This window comes from Sarcophilus harrisii, chromosome X (assembly GCF_902635505.1).
Source record: "Sarcophilus harrisii chromosome X, mSarHar1.11, whole genome shotgun sequence".
Classification (NCBI taxonomy): Eukaryota; Metazoa; Chordata; class Mammalia; order Dasyuromorphia; family Dasyuridae; genus Sarcophilus; species Sarcophilus harrisii.
In genome coordinates, this window is record NC_045432.1 from 72820955 (window position 1) to 72836122 (window position 15168).

Genomic DNA, 15168 nt, shown 5'->3' on the forward strand with positions numbered 1-15168 from the left:
CCTAAGCCCCAATTTTGGACGTTCCCAAAGCACGGTGGGAAATCACGCTGGCAACAAAAGGGAAACAATCAAAGCTGGCAGCCATGGGGGGAGAGGCGAGGACACAGCGAGTCCTAACAGAAGGGAGTAGCCCGGGGTGGGGGGGGGAAGGGGAGGAGAGGGGGCAGGAGGGAGGAGGAAGAGGAGGAGGAAAGGAGGCCTGTCCCTTTAAGGGGATTGGCTGTCAATCAGAAAGCCCTTTTCTTTGCTGGAGAAGAGGACAAAGATACTCAGAGTGCAAAAGTAAGCAGGGAGGAAGGAGCGCAGAGCAGCCGCTTCTTCCCGCTGAGCCAAGGCAGCCCCGAGGGCAGAGAAGCAGCCGTCGCGGCCGAGTCCCGAGTCCGGAGCCATGGGTGAGTTGGCAGGAAGTTGGGCAGCCAGCGGCCGGCAGTCCGGAGCACGGGGGCTCCGGGGACTGGGGAGCAGAACTTTGGCTCTTGGAGGTTAGCGGCACCTTTCCCTGAGGGGGCCGCCGGGAGCTTCTCCATCACTCCCCATTTCCGGACCCCACCCCCAGCATCCACTCCCCCTTCCCAGGCACTTTGGCCAAGGGGCCTGTCCGTGTCCTCTCTCTGTCCGTATCCTTTCGCCTCCATCTCCCTCCTTCCCGGAGGTGGCCCATCCTCGTCCCCCTCCCTCACCGAGGAGCACGGTCCGCTGGGTACTGGGCTTGGGGAGCCCGTGGGCAGCGCCCCAGCTGCCTGGCTTGGCAGACGAAGGAGCCTCGAGAAGCCCGTGGGGGCTGCCCTGTGGCTCACTCCCTCCCAGGCAAGGGCGCATCCGCACCAGAGAGCAGCCTCCACTCCTGTACACACGCAGGATGGGAACAGACCTCAATCAGGTGGCTCTGGGGTGGCAGGCACGGGCTAAGCGCCCCTTCCCAAATATGGTCTTCTCGGAGCCTCACAAGAGCCCCGGGGAGGTACATGCTTTCATTTCCCCCATCTTCCAGGTGAGGAGACTGAGGCAGGTGGCACAAGAGTTGCCCAAGATCACACAGCTAGTAAGTGTCCGAGACTGGATATCAGCTCCTTCCTAACTTCAGGCTGAGCGCTCCATCCGTCGGACTCTCTGCGGTGCCCAGGCTCACTTTTGGAGCCTCGTTTGGGTCGTGGGATGTAATAGAAAGCGGGCCGGCAGGGGAGTGGGGAGTCCCAGTTCTGTCACTATTTGGGTTTCATGACCTCCTGTAAAGGAAGTTTGGATGGCCCCATTTCTAAGGTCCCTTCTCGCCTCTGATCTCAGCTTTGGCTTCCCCTGGCTGGAAAGTGAAGGGATTGACTTAGATGACCCAGAAGGGCCCGTTCAGCCCCGGTGGTGTGGTGGGAATCAGGCTGGAGTTGGGGAAGACCTGGATTCGAATCCCACTTCTGAGCTTCTGAGAAACCCGGGACTTGCTGCGTGGGCCCGGGAAAAGGAGGGCCTGAGAAGTGGCGAGTGGCTCTGGCTAGATAGGAAGGGATGAGGGTGAGCAGGGGAGTCGAACAGGGCAAGACGCAGTGGCTTCTTGCCAGGCAGGCGCTGGCTCTGGATTTCAGCAGTGGTGACGGCCCCAGATAGAGCGGGGCGGCCACGGGGAGAGGCACGGCGTCCCAGAACCCAGCTCAGGGGTGGGCCGCGTTCATCAACCACCACCGGCGTGGTACAGGTAGAATCTGAGAAGCCCCCTCCCGGTGGCCCTTGGGGCTGGGATCCCAGGCAGCTCGTTACCGGGCCGTGTCCGTCTGTCCCGGCCCCTGAGAAAGCCACATCAGTGCAAGTCCTGATGATTGGCCTTGGGGGGAGACTGATGAGCACCACGGGGCAGAAGAGAGCCAGAGAAGTGCCAGACTGTGTTTATTGGTAACCAATCTCCCTTTGGAGCGACAAAACTTCGGCTCCCAGAGTCCGGCCTTTAAGACTAAAGGCTTGTCTGAGAATAGTGGCTGTTACCCTGGTAACCAGACATCTGCTTCCCTCCAAGGGCTGCTGTTTACCACGGAGGAAGTTTGAGTTGCTTCGGTGTGTGTATGGTTGGGGCGGGGGGGGCGCCTCAGCAGGAGTGTCTGAAGGCTCAGGTCTCAGGCCAACACCCCAGCCCACCAGGGTACAAACAGCCCCATCAGCAGCCCCGAGTCTCCCCAAGTGATATCAGGGAACTGGGAATGGCAAAGGGACCAAATGTGTTCTTACGTTGATCTGTTCCTGACCAGCAGACTATGCTCTCAGGAGCCCTTTCTGTCCCTTCTCTATCCTCCTGCCCACCAAAGTTACATGAGCACTGAGCTCTGGGATAGGCACCAGAAGGAGTGGTCAGGGGAGGAGGGACTTCTCATCCCAGGAGGCAGGGAAGGCATGGGAAGAGCCCTGGAATGAGAGGCAGAAGACCCAGGGCCAGTTCCCACTTTATGGCATCTTGGGCAGGTCATTCCCTCTCTAGGCTTCAGGTTCCCCGTCCGAATGAGAGAAGTGACCTAGAAGGATGTTCTTGAAAGTTCCTTTCACTCCCTGCATCTGTGGCCTTGAGGCAGGCGGTAGAGAAAAGGGCTAGACAGCCAGAAGGACAATGTTTCTAGACTTTTGGGGGGCAGGGGAGGGTGGGACTGGGAGCGGGGACTTGGACCCCGGACCCAAACCTTATTGGACTGGAGCCCGATCCAAGGATGGCGTGCGTCTTCCCTCCCTACGGAGGAGGAAAGAGGCATTGGCCAGGGTCTCCTGGGTCGGCAGTGCCAGAGCACGTGAGTTGGACCACGTTCCGCCTTCCAACCGTGGTGCTCCAGCAATGGCAGAATGGTCCAGAGGCTGCTGCCCCAAAGGAGACGGGTTCCTCTCTCTAGTGGTCGTCAGATGGCAGAACTTCCAGGGTTGTGGATGGTCACCTGGTGCACCTGCCTCACTTACAGATCAGAAGACCCCAGACAAAGGAAGGGACTTGGCTAAGCCCCTTCAGCTAGCTAGCTAATGGCAAGGCTCATTCCCCAACCTCACGTTCTTGCTAGACTTTCTCCTCAGGCCCCATCCCCACCCGGCAAATGGCCTTTGAAGGTCTCAGTTCTTGGTCCCTGGAGCCCGAATGAGGTGCAAAGGCAGCCGAGGAGGAAGGAGCGAAGACATGGAATGGGGAAGGAAGCCCGCTCACAGATAAGGCTTTGTCCCACTGGGCTCATCTTGGCAGCAAGGCTCATTGTTTATCTCTGCCTCTTCCTGCTGTTTGTTACGTCACTCCCAGAACCCACTCAACCATCCGTCCCCAGTACCAGTCACGGCTGCTCTAGCATCTCAGACCCGTCAGTTACCCGGAACCCTTGTCAGCGAGGGCTCTGTTGACAGGGCCGTCTGAGGTTGGCCCCGGGTGAAGGGCACAGGCCGGCTTCCATGTCGGAAACTTAAAAATGAGAGAGCTTCTCTCTTAATGGATCCAACTGTGCTGTTTAGGGTACCTGTGTCTCCCCTTTTGTCAGACTAAAGGGACGGGCTAGCAGTTACATAGGCTCCTTTTTGCTGTCTTTGTCTTTCCATCCTCTGATGCTTTCTTAAATCACCATCTGCTGAGGGGAACAAAGACTTGGGAAGTTAGCTTCGGGTAAAGGCGATGGCTTCGTGTGGAACCCCATCCTTGTATGTTGGCGTGGGTCTGGGAGCTGCTCCCAAGCCCCTGGAAACATCAGCTGGTAATGTAGCTATGAGCAGCAGCCCTCCCACTTCCGTGCAGGACAGCAAGGAGAAAGTAGTTCAGGTCCAGTACCGGCTTACTCTGAATTATACCTAGCGGGCCAGCCAGCTCAGAGGGCTCCCCAGGAACGATCCCCAGCCGGCACTGAGCTGCCCAGTCTTTTTGACCGTCTTCCACTGTCTGATGTCTTCATAGGTTTTAGTCTAGCTGGAGAGAGAGGATCACAAGAATACAGAATCTTAGAGCTGGAAGGGACCTCAGGGATCCCCAAGTTCAACCCCCCTCATTTTCCAGATGAGGAAACTTCTCTTGAGTCAGAGTAGGTAGTGGGTGCAGAGTTAGGTTCAGAATCCAGTGGTTCTGACTCCAATCCTAACACTATTTCCACTGTACCACCATGTCTTCCCAAGACTATCGGCTCCTTGAGGGCGGGAGCCAAGACACCTCATTGATTTCCTTCACGGCTTCTTGTCAGAAACTTTTCAAATATTGTTGTTTTGAGTCACACATTTTAATCTGGCTCTAAAATTGGCAAAGGATTTTTCTCAAATGACATTGGGATGTGGGTAATGCGATTATGGTTGTCCCCGTCTTCAAGTCAGGACATTTTGTGCCCTGAGCTGTTCCCATGTGCTGGAAAGTGTGGGAGATGGGGAATCGGGAAAGACTTGGATGGAAATTCCATCTCTCCTTAGCTGAATGACCTTTTTGCACTTATTTTACCCTTGTGAGCCGGTATCCTCATCTGTAAAATGGGAATAATAGTACACGAAGTACATCAGTAGTCAAAGGTTTTCTTGTGTAACTCGGAGATGTCTGGGGAATTGACATCTTCTAATATTTCTTCTGAAAGCTCTTAAGGCCAAAGTGTTCTTGACTATAAAAGAGTCTAAAGTGGAGGACATGTGGCTCTCATAGACACGAGCAGAGCAGACTGAGCTTCCACCCTGTAAATACTGACCTGTGCCTATTGGATCTCATCTAAGAAGCGTACACAAGGAAAGCCCATGGCCACCTGAGCTGTAAGGGGACTGAGGATCACAATCTGTATTCTAGTGCCCATATTCCTGGCATTTTCCATTTGGGCTCCGGGGTTTGGGGACATAACTAGGGCAGGGCTATTGAGGCTGTTGGCGTGCTCTAAGTTCCAAGCCCGAGTGAGGGCCTGTCATAAGTGCTGGTAGAGTAATTGAGCCTCCCGTTTCCGCCTGGGATTGGTTTTACTCACTTTTTTTTTTTTTGCTTTAATCGTTTAAAAAAAAAGTCCCATGTGAATTCCGCAGTCGCTTCCAAGGGTGCTTTGGGGCCTCTCACCCTGGGAGCCCAAGTCACCGATTGTGGCCTTGCACACCTGCTAGTCGTGCACTCTGAGAAGTCTGGCTCTCGGAGCAAATGGCTTGTGGCAAGAGCTGTTGTTCATTTGTCAGCGGCTCCTGATGCTGTCCCTTATGCCAGTGCTAATGACCAGACCGGGTCTCTCCTTGGTTGGGTTTCCACGTTTTTGAATAGCTGTTTCTTGTGCATTACTTAAGAATAAGGACGTACCTTCCCTTGCTCCCAAAGGCAGAAGAGTCATTGTACTAAGAGACACCATCTCTCTGTCATTCTCCCACATTGTGTGGGCAAATAAGGGTCCGGGCCAGTCAAAGTTCTCTTTTGGAAAGTTCTCACTGACTAAACTTGCTCTCCATTCTCAGCAGCTGTTGACTGACGCAGTCCAGACCCAGTAGTAGTTAATTTTGTATCCCACGTCTCAAAAGAGACATTAATGACCTAGATCATGTCCAAAGGAGGTGAGTAGGGAGGGCATACAGGCCACGGAAGAATTGGTTGAACAGTTAAATGAACCGGGAATGTTTAGCCTGAAAAGGGGGAGACTTAGGAGCTGGGGTGGCCATGACAGCTCTCACAGGGAAGTGGGATAAGAATTGGGTTTTTTTTAAAAAAGTGTTTCATTTTATTTTTACATTGGTACAAAAAGAGCATCCCTTAGCCCCAAGCAAATGGGCCGGGTGCAAGGGTCACTGCTCAGAGGCTGAATCCTCCGATGAAATCCTACTACTACTACCACCATCCCCACCATTAATGATGATGATAATGGTGATGATAATCTCACATGTGTTTAGCCCTTTCAGCTCTATAAAGGACGTTACACATGTAATCTCATTCGATCTTCACAATCCTGACACACTCACCGCAGTCAAGGAGAAGAGAGCGAGGGACCTGATTTTGTTGCTAGTACGAGTAATGACTTCAGCTTGAGTTGGGTTTTATAGCCTAGTCTTCTGTATTCATATCTGACTTTTAAAAATGTAATCTAATTCTTATTTTCAGTTTTAGATGTTCCCTCTTCCTCCACTAGCTTCCCCTACTCATTGAGAGGGCAAGAAATATGATACCCATTATGCATACGAAGTCACGCAAAATACATTTCCCCATTAGCCATGCACAGCCTGCTCTTTAGTACACTTTGAGGTCCAAGCCAGTGCTGTAGGGCCGATGAGCGGTAGGAAGTAGAATTCACCTGTTTAACTCTCTGAGTCTCCGTTCCTCTCTATACTGAAGACATTTGACTCGGGGATGTCAGAGGCCTATTTTAGCTCTGCCACGCTCTATTCTTTGCCCCACCTGGGACTACTGACATTCCCAAGATCCCAATGATTCCTTGCTCGTTCTGTGAGGGAGGGCAATCCCACCAACTTTCACATTTGCACTGAAGTTTCCTACTAGAATGTGATTTTAAGAAAATCCCTCACATAAACACTTCAAGTCGATCAAATAGATGTGTTTTCTTTGCTTTATAAAGGAATCCATGACAGGTTTATTTGTTCGAAATCGCAAGGTACTCTAATACTTGGAACTTGGTTTGAACTTTGCTCTTCTTGACTCCGTGCTTTACAAAATATGACTTGGAAAATGGTGTTTAGATGGATTCCCCTCCCCTCTGGATGTAGGGGGAAGGAGCAGCCAGTCATGTTCTTTCCTTCTGCCTTTCAGGGTCCCATCAAGAGGAAGCCCATCTTAGGTCCCGACCCTGTGGGTCAGAGACTTTTCCAGCCATTTGGTTCCCCATCTGACCTCTTCTTGGCCTCTTCTTTTCGACAGCTCTCTGGACGGCAAGGGCAGTGGCAGGGAGCAAGCTCTTTCCTGTATTGAGTCACATGCACATACTAGCTCTGGTTGGGACTTGGTTGGAAGCTTAGCCCCATCAGGGACTGTTGGTCTTTTCAAGACACCTGCTTCCCTTTGTTTGGGAGATTTACTTTGACACAGATAGGCATTTCATGCTTTCTTGCCTTCTTTATAAAGTCTCTTTATAGCTGCTTGGACAGGACTGCAATGTGGTCTGTTGGCCGCTGAGATTGGCCAAGCCAGGATACAAGGAACAAAGCAGCCATGCAAAATTTAGAGAAATCATTGGGCCCGGAGAGAGCGATATCCCATTCACATTGGCCAGTGCTGTCTTTTCCCCTCATAGTCATCTCCTCTTTCTTGAACTTCCCTGGTTTCCCTAAGCTAAGAGAGCAGACATTATCCCGAGTGAAGCCATTCTGGGTTCATGTGGCTCCCTAATCCATGCCAACTGTGCGTGATGGTGAGAAGGGATGGATGGAGAAAGAGGGCTGGGTGTGAAGAAAGATGGCCCTTGGATTGAATTCTGTCCCCTCTCCCTGTAGGAGCTTCTGAAAATCAGGGACTGCTTGCTTTTGGGTTCCATGTGCCTAGCAGTGCCTGACACACAGTAGGGAGTTAATGGATGAAACAAGTCCCCTCTCCGAAACCTCACTAACTTTCATCCGTTATTTACCTCTCTGTACCACAGAGAGAACAAATCTCCAGGAACACAAATGGCACTTTTTCTCTCCCACCTTTCCAGGCTCGGCTTACATTCCAGTTCCTCCATTGAGCCCAAAGGGACTGAGCCACTCACTCAGAGTTCCCACAGTCTTTGTACCACTCATGTAGCACCTTGTATTGTTGGGGATCTACTTGAAATCGCCAATTAGACTGGAAGCTTTATGAGGGCAGGATATACTTGGAGTAGACAAAGAAACCAAGGGAAACCAAAGGAGAGGCTGAGCAGACTGAACCTCCCCCAGGCTCATCTTGATTTCTTGAGGCTCTTTCTGTGCATAGTTTCCTTTTTTAGTATTTGATGCTTTTTGGGGGGGACTTGGGGAAAAGTTGTCACTTCTCTTGTCTTATTCTGGGTCTGCAGTTCAACGGGAGTTTTGTTTCTTCATTCATCTTCTGGAGTCATTGGGCAGCCAGTTGAGCTAAGCTGGGATGTCTTTTTTTAGTGCTTTCCTTGATATAGTTGAAGTTCCGCATATTGTTTCATGGGTTCGATTTCCTTTGTTTTGGTTTAGCACGTGTGGGTCTTCCCAAGCTCTTCCGAATTCTTCATCTGCTCCCTTGGTTCAGCTGGTATTCAAACAGAAGGCACAACCTTATTTTCCAGCCTGAGATAAACCAGGATGTGGGTTTCTTGTGATTCCAGAGCATTGACCGAGTCTGGGATTTCCAGGATCTAGCCTGGGGACTCGACATAGCTGCTCGGTAGAGTTTATGAGTAAGAGGATGGGGTGGTTTGGCAGCATGATCCCGGTTGCCCCAGACCCTTACCTTTTTCTCCCCTCTCTCCTAGGCTTGTTAGAGTGTTGTGCGAGATGTATGGTCGGGGCACCCTTTGCTTCCCTGGTGGCCACGGGGCTGTGTTTCTTTGGGGTTGCCCTGTTCTGTGGCTGTGGACATGAAGCACTGACCGGCACAGAGAAGTTGATCGAGACCTACTTTTCCAAAAACTACCAAGACTATGAGTATCTCATGAATGTGTAAGTACCTTCCCTTTGTCCTTCCTCCAGATCTGCTCTGTACCCCTCTTCCCCAGCCCAACTGTGGCTGGAACTGGCTGATAGATTTAGCCCCCGCTGGACCATCAGGGACTCGATGCTCAGCAAGACAAGATCCCTTGAGCCTTCTCTCTAGGGGCTGCCACCTTTCCAGCTCCTCCTGAGGAAGAAATCTCAAGAGTGGGCTGCCCACCTACCTTTGGTTTGCTTCCATATTTTCTGTCTAACTTCTGCTAGCTGTGGGCAGTGTTGATTGAGTTGGCCCTTCCATCAGGGTAGGTTATGATGGGCTCGGGGGAGGCACATTGGCTGCTGCCCTTGATGCCCCCTTCGCCACCTGGCTGTGCTCAGGCCCGGGACTAAGGAGCTCATTTCTCCCAAGCTTCCCTTGGGTCTATTTTGGGTGATATCATAGCGAGTCAGCTACCTACCTGCTCCTTCTGTCCCCTTTCTTCATATCTGGCTCACCTCCTGTGCCATCTCCTTTTGAGGCAGCACCCCTAAAGGGTTAAGACGAGGGGAGTAGCACCCGGACACTTTAGAAACACAGGCTAAGTGAGGATGGCCGGTGGGCTGCAGCTGGGGGGTGCCGCTGCCGCTCTGGCTATGTTGTCCTTCTTCCCCCCCTTTCTGCTGGGGATGGGGAGCAAATGTGGATCCTTCCAAAGAGCATCTCTTCATGTCACCACGGAGCTGGCTTTGCATGGGAGGAGCCGGACCCTGCCTAAGGAGGCTTTTCCTCCCCCATCGCTTCCCTGTCTGTTGTTCCAGGATCCACGCCTTCCAGTATGTCATTTACGGCACCGCCTCTTTCTTCTTCCTTTATGGGGCCCTCCTGTTGGCTGAGGGCTTTTACACCACTGGGGCTGTGCGACAGATTTTTGGCGACTACAAGACCACCATCTGCGGCAAGGGCCTGAGCGCTACGGTAACAGGGGGCCCGAAGGGGAGGGGTTCCAGAGGCCAACATCAAGCTCACTCTTTGGACAGGGTGTGTCATTGTTTGGGAAAATGGCTAGGACATCCCGACAAGGTGATCATCATCAGGGTTTTCTGGGAATAACAAGGGGTGGGGGTGAGTCAGTGGCCGCGTTCCAGCCTGACAGCGGACCCTCTGCGGAGACCCGGTTGTCAAGGACTGGGAGGGTGGCCACTCTGAGCAAGAGGGTCCGGAAGAACGCGGTGCCGGGCCGTTTCAGCCCTCTCTTCCCACGAGTCCCTGGCAAAATCAGTTTCTAAAAGGACGAGGTGGTCTTGGGAAGCGATTGCTCAAGCAAGATATTTCTGAGTCTTCTGCTGGCATGCTCTTTTTCCTCCTAGGCTAAGAGGCCATTTTCTCGGAGAGGCTCAATGAAGCAAGGGCCCAAGAGTGGCTCAGTTTCACACCTGTTATTGTGCTGACACGCCCACGATTTAACTGAAGAAAGGATCGTGGCGATGAAATGATTAGCAGGAGTGTCAGAAACTGGGCAGTTCTGGCCTCCCGGGCTGTTTCTCAGGCCCTCAGAGGGGTTGGACTAGAGCAGATTGCTCAGTCCTGAGAGTCTGTAACAGTCTCCCTCTAAGGCCAGGGTTGGAACCCATGTTCTCCATGGCCGGGGGGGGTGTCCCCGTGTTCTCCATGGTCGGGGGGGTCCCCACATTCTCCATCAATGCTCTAAGGAGCTGCTACGCCCCAGCCGCCAGCTCTCGGCTCAGAAAAGTTGTCTGTGAACTCCAGCTTTGATGTGCAATTGGCTTTGGGTTCTGTTTGGGGACCAGGAGGGTTCCTGACTGGGAACGGTCTCCAGGCTCGTCCTCAGGCGGGAGAGAGATGGAGCACGGCTTTCTTTCGGGTCCTGCTTTGGGGCTTTTGCACCTTCTCTACCCAGGAACTAACTTGCAAACCTCTCTAACTCACGGTCCCCAGGGAGATAACATCACCTTGTTTCATTTCAATGGGTGGAGATCTCGGGTGTCTGGCACCCACCACTCAGGGATCTCCTGGCTCGCGAGCCTGTTCGCGAGTGCCTCTGCTCAGTAACCTCCTTTTCTCGGTCATTTGGGTTGTTTTTCTAGTTCGTGGGCATCACCTATGCCCTGACAATTGTCTGGCTGCTGGTGTTTGCCTGCTCCGCCGTGCCCGTCTACATATACTTCAACACCTGGACAACCTGCCAATCTATTGCCTTCCCCAGCAAGACCTCAGCCAGCATAGGCAGTCTCTGTGCTGATGCCAGGATGTATGGCAAGTAGAACCCAGTAGACCGCAGCCTGGCAGTCAAGACGAAACCCCGGGGTGGCTGGGTGGGCCAGTCCCCGAGGGCGAGGAGGATGATGGGCCATCTGACTCAGTTTATCACAAACCAGAGAAAGCACAATTGAACTGGTATTTAGCATCTGCTAGGTCTAAGATACTAAAGCGAGACAGTCCCTCCCCCCCCAGGAAGCTTATGCGGCAGATGCACGGATGAGGAAAGACAGGGAAACGTGGCCACCCGGGTTTAAGGCTGATTAAAACAGCTCCAGAAGGCACATTCATTTCTGCAACTTTGTTATCTTTTTGTCATCCTTCCCAAGTAAATTGAAGCCTGAGTAATTTTCCCTCTAGGGTAGGGCTTCCTTGGACATAATGGGACTTTTCTAGCCCACTCTTACTGCTGAAGACTATATCCACAACAAAGGAGGCCCCTAAGCCCTAGAGACTTCTGTGGGAGCATGTGTCCATGTCTAGGGCGGGGCAGGGCACTCACCGATGTCTGTGGGAGACTTTCTCTGGGTCCCATAGCTCCATCGAATGGACCGTGACCCGTGTTTGCCTCCCTCAGGTGTCCTCCCCTGGAACGCTTTCCCCGGAAAGGTGTGCGGCTCCAACCTTCTGTCCATCTGTAAAACTGCGGAGGTGAGTGGCCATGGAGGTTACTGGCATCGAGGGCTCCCGCCTGTGGCCGTCGGCACGGGGCGTTCTCAGCAATGGCATCATGGGCTCATCTGAGTTGCTCCAGGCTCGGGCTAAGTTGATTTCCCTTCCCCTCTCCCCCAATCCCCTTGCACCTAAGCAATCACTGTCCTTGAGGGAGGCTGGGGCCAAAATGGCACGAGGGAAAAGACGGGAAGCACTTTGGGGAGCGAGGGAACTTGCTGCTGTCATGCTCTGCAGTTTTGTTCACAGGTTTTGCAAAACCAAACCCGAATTTTCTTTGAGGAATTTTGATTTTGTTTTATTTTAAGAAAAAATTCAGAATTTCTTCTTAATCCCTGCTGGGAGACAGAGAGATGCTACACTCAGAGGAAGGAGAAAAAGGGGTGGTCCCCAGGGGGGACAGCAATGGGCTCCTGCGCACTGCAGAGTGGCCTAAGAGCTGCCGGGTTGGGAGCACGAAGGGATTTGGGGACAACGTTGGGCACCCTAGGATGTTCCTCAGGGGAAAGCAAAGAAGGCTCAGTGCATGTCCTCAAAAAGGTCCCCATGTAGTTGGGGATACAGAACGCACACGAGAGCCGACACCAGACCATCCTTGTGCTGCTTTCCTGGTGTTCAATGCTGGCTGTTTCCTTACAGTTCCAAATGACCTTCCACCTGTTTATTGCGGCCTTCATCGGGGCTGCAGCCACCCTGGTTTCCCTGGTAAGTTAAGCCTTTGCGTTATCTTGGCAAATGTCCTGGACTAGCTTGGGTGAGGACTTGCCGGAAGGCAGGAAAGAGCATTGAGGGCCCTAGTAAGACGCTGTTAGAACACAATGAGAGCTGTGTGCTATCGGTCAGCAAAAGCAGATGGGAATGAGAAAGAGAATGTGGAGGAAGGCGGGGAGGTCTGGGGGAGCTCACAGGTTCACAGTTTAGAGGAAGCGGGTCCATGTCACCTCGGGAATGTGCGGGCCCTGGCCGGTGGGGACCACCAGGCCCTAACGCCAGTATCAGGATTAGGGCTTGTGCCACAAGGCTAGGAAAGAGGTCGAGCCATTTCATGAGGCCCTCTGAGCACTCCCAACTTGCTCATGGTAACACAGCAGAGGGCTGAGCCTCTTAGAAGAGCCAGGTCTGAGTGTAGTGTTCTTTCACTATGCTTTGAACACATGGGACTGGGCCATTTAAAGGCAGCGACTCAGAGAAGATCCCAGCCAAGTTTGCAGGAAAAAGGAGCCACATTGTTTTGGGTAAAGCAGAGAGTTTTCCCAATGATTCATATTCATTCTCATTCTCTCTCTCTCTCTCTCTCTCTCTCTCTCTCTCTCTCTCTCTCTCTCTCTCTCCCCACAGCTCACTTTCATGATCGCTGCCACATACAACTTTGCTGTCCTGAAACTCATGGGCCGAGGCACCAAGTTCTAATGTCCAGGCCTGCACTTCCCCGTAGTCCCCTTTCTTTCTCTAACAGCCGGGCTCTAACCACACAGCCAGGCAATGCAGCATCTCCCATCTTAACTCTCTGCCTTCAGCGCTGACTGGCCCTCCTCATAATCAACAAGTATAACAAGAAAGGAGAGACTCGATGCTGGAGGCCATTTTCTGTCCTCTCCCTTCTGTACCTCTTTTAAGCATTTGGGGCTTTCCAAATCTTCCTGCTAGAAATGGGAAATGGCAAAGAAAGGGACTTCCTGTCACAAAGAAATGTTCAACTTTGAAGCATCTCCCAAGGACCAGATGGTGCCTTTGAATCACCAAGGCCCTTCCATTGATGGAGAGAGAGAGAGGGAGGGAGAGAGAGGGAGAGAGAGGGAGAGAGAGAGAGGGAGAGAGAGAGAGCGAGAGAGAGAGAGTGAGAGAGAGCACTTTCTCATCACCCTATATAGGGGCTAGTGATCTCCTCATTCAGGATAATGGAGCACTCTCTCCTCTTCTTACTACCATTTGAGAAGGGAGGATTGCCCCTGTAAACATGAAAATCTGCTCAAATCTGCGCAGCGCAGCTGGGAGAAGAGGGTCAGAGCAAGGACCTTTCAGCGATGAAAGGAGAGCATTGACCCTGGTATGATAGAATATTTAAGCCTTAACTCATCCCACCCCACTTACGGCATCCGTGTAGACGAGGGGCCCGTCGGCCTTGCACACTGCTAGGGAACCAGCCACTTTAAGCTCTTCGCCTCTTATCACTAAATAACCGTGATAATAGAATAGCTCCCAAGGCAAGCCTGTAGTTTCCAAGGAGTAAGAGAGGAACGCCAGTTTGCATGAGAGAGAGTGATCCAGAGAGAGCAACGGACTGACGGTATAACCTAAGATGTCCCTCTTATAGACCCAGGCTGACTCTTTGGATTCCGTGCCTCTGCATGCCTCCCCACCCCCTTGCCCATTAACCAGCCGTGTGCAACACCCTCCACTTGGTCATACCTTCACAATGGTGCTCTTTCCCTGGGATGGTGTGTGTCTAGTGACCCATCGGTGGCTTGAGGATCTTGATTTGGTTCCGGCCAGAGGAAATGTCACATTTCCCATTTTTTTCCTCATTTTTTACACTTCTGACCTTACACCTGAAAGAGCTGCAGAATAATTGACGAGTAAGGGGGTTTTTCTTTGACGGGAAAAGGGACGGAAACCATCCCGAGTACGATTGAATTATGGCCATCTCTGTGCAAAAGGGAAGGCTACAGGCAGGGCTTTTGAGTAGGAGCATCGCTAAGCTGCCCTTCCGCGGTGTGCAAAGGCAACCTCCATTTGCAGAATCAACTTGTTCATTCTTTCTAGCCGGGGAGGGAAGGTGTGATTTAGTACTGTCCTAAGGTGTTTGAGAGAGGGAGGAAGAAGGAAGTGGGGAAGAGAAAAAGATGGCTTAACAGAAGGGCAGACTCTCCCTGTCACATGAAATACCTTTCTAAAGGCAAAAGGGCAACATCTGGAAACATCTGGAAGCCAGGCAGCCAGCTCGGGCATATTGGGCCCTTCTCTCTTTCTTGGTCTACTTGGATTTGGGGTTTTTGATGCAGGACTGTAGCTCTCAGTGTGAGATTTCTTCCTTCCTTCCTTTTTTTTCTTTTTTTGTTTCAAAGTAGCTTCGGCAGCATTTATGGATATATGAGATCTCTTCAAAAGGACAAAATATTTCTTCAAACCAGATTAGATAAGCTGTGTGGGGGAGGGGAGGGAAAAGATTTAGTAAGAAACCAATCAAGATAAGGAAAGTAAAAGTAGTCTAGGCCTTGAGTTTTCTTTTGATTTAACTTAATAACCAACCTTTCCTCAACTTCCCTCATATGTATACACCCCCCCACACACATTTATATATCCCCACACAGTATTTAATCAACTGAAAGTATCTTCTTCATTGCTGATTTAAAATTTCAACTTTAACATATATAAAGGATAAAATGATTAGAGCCTTCTTACAAGGTGAATTTTATAAAATTAAAGAAAATAAATTAAAATTGTTCTCAATCAAACGAAATTGAGTGAATCGTTTTGTTCGATGTCTTCATCCGTACTGTGGCTGATGAACGACCCGATTGTGGCTTGGGATGGCTTTTTTTGGTGGCGAGCAGGGGGATGGGGCCCATGGTTCCACAGTGAGAGTTCTGGCCAGGCGGCAACAAACGGAAGGAGTGTCCTCGGCTTACATGGAACCGTTGACTGAGCTTGTCTCACAGATCTAGTTAAGGCAAAGACTCTCTGACACCCATCTTCCTCCTCTGACCTCTTCCCCAACC

The 15168-nt window shown here is 51.6% G+C and overlaps 1 protein-coding gene across 2 annotated transcripts; it reads left to right on the forward strand.

The window, feature by feature from the left end:
- Positions 1-218: 218 nt before the first annotated feature.
- PLP1 (proteolipid protein 1) lies at positions 219-14827 on the forward strand. 2 transcript variants are annotated; one of them, XM_023507146.2, is made up of 7 exons: positions 219-392; positions 8343-8529; positions 9319-9580; positions 10606-10774; positions 11355-11428; positions 12089-12154; positions 12788-14827. In XM_023507146.2, exons 1-7 carry the CDS (start codon positions 389-391, stop codon positions 12857-12859), a joined length of 834 nt encoding a protein of 277 aa, XP_023362914.1. In that variant the 5' UTR covers positions 219-388; the 3' UTR covers positions 12860-14827. The 2 variants fall into 2 exon arrangements, with proteins under 2 accessions (XP_023362914.1, XP_023362915.1); XM_023507147.2 differs by having other exon boundaries at positions 9319-9475.
- Positions 14828-15168: the final 341 nt, after the last annotated feature.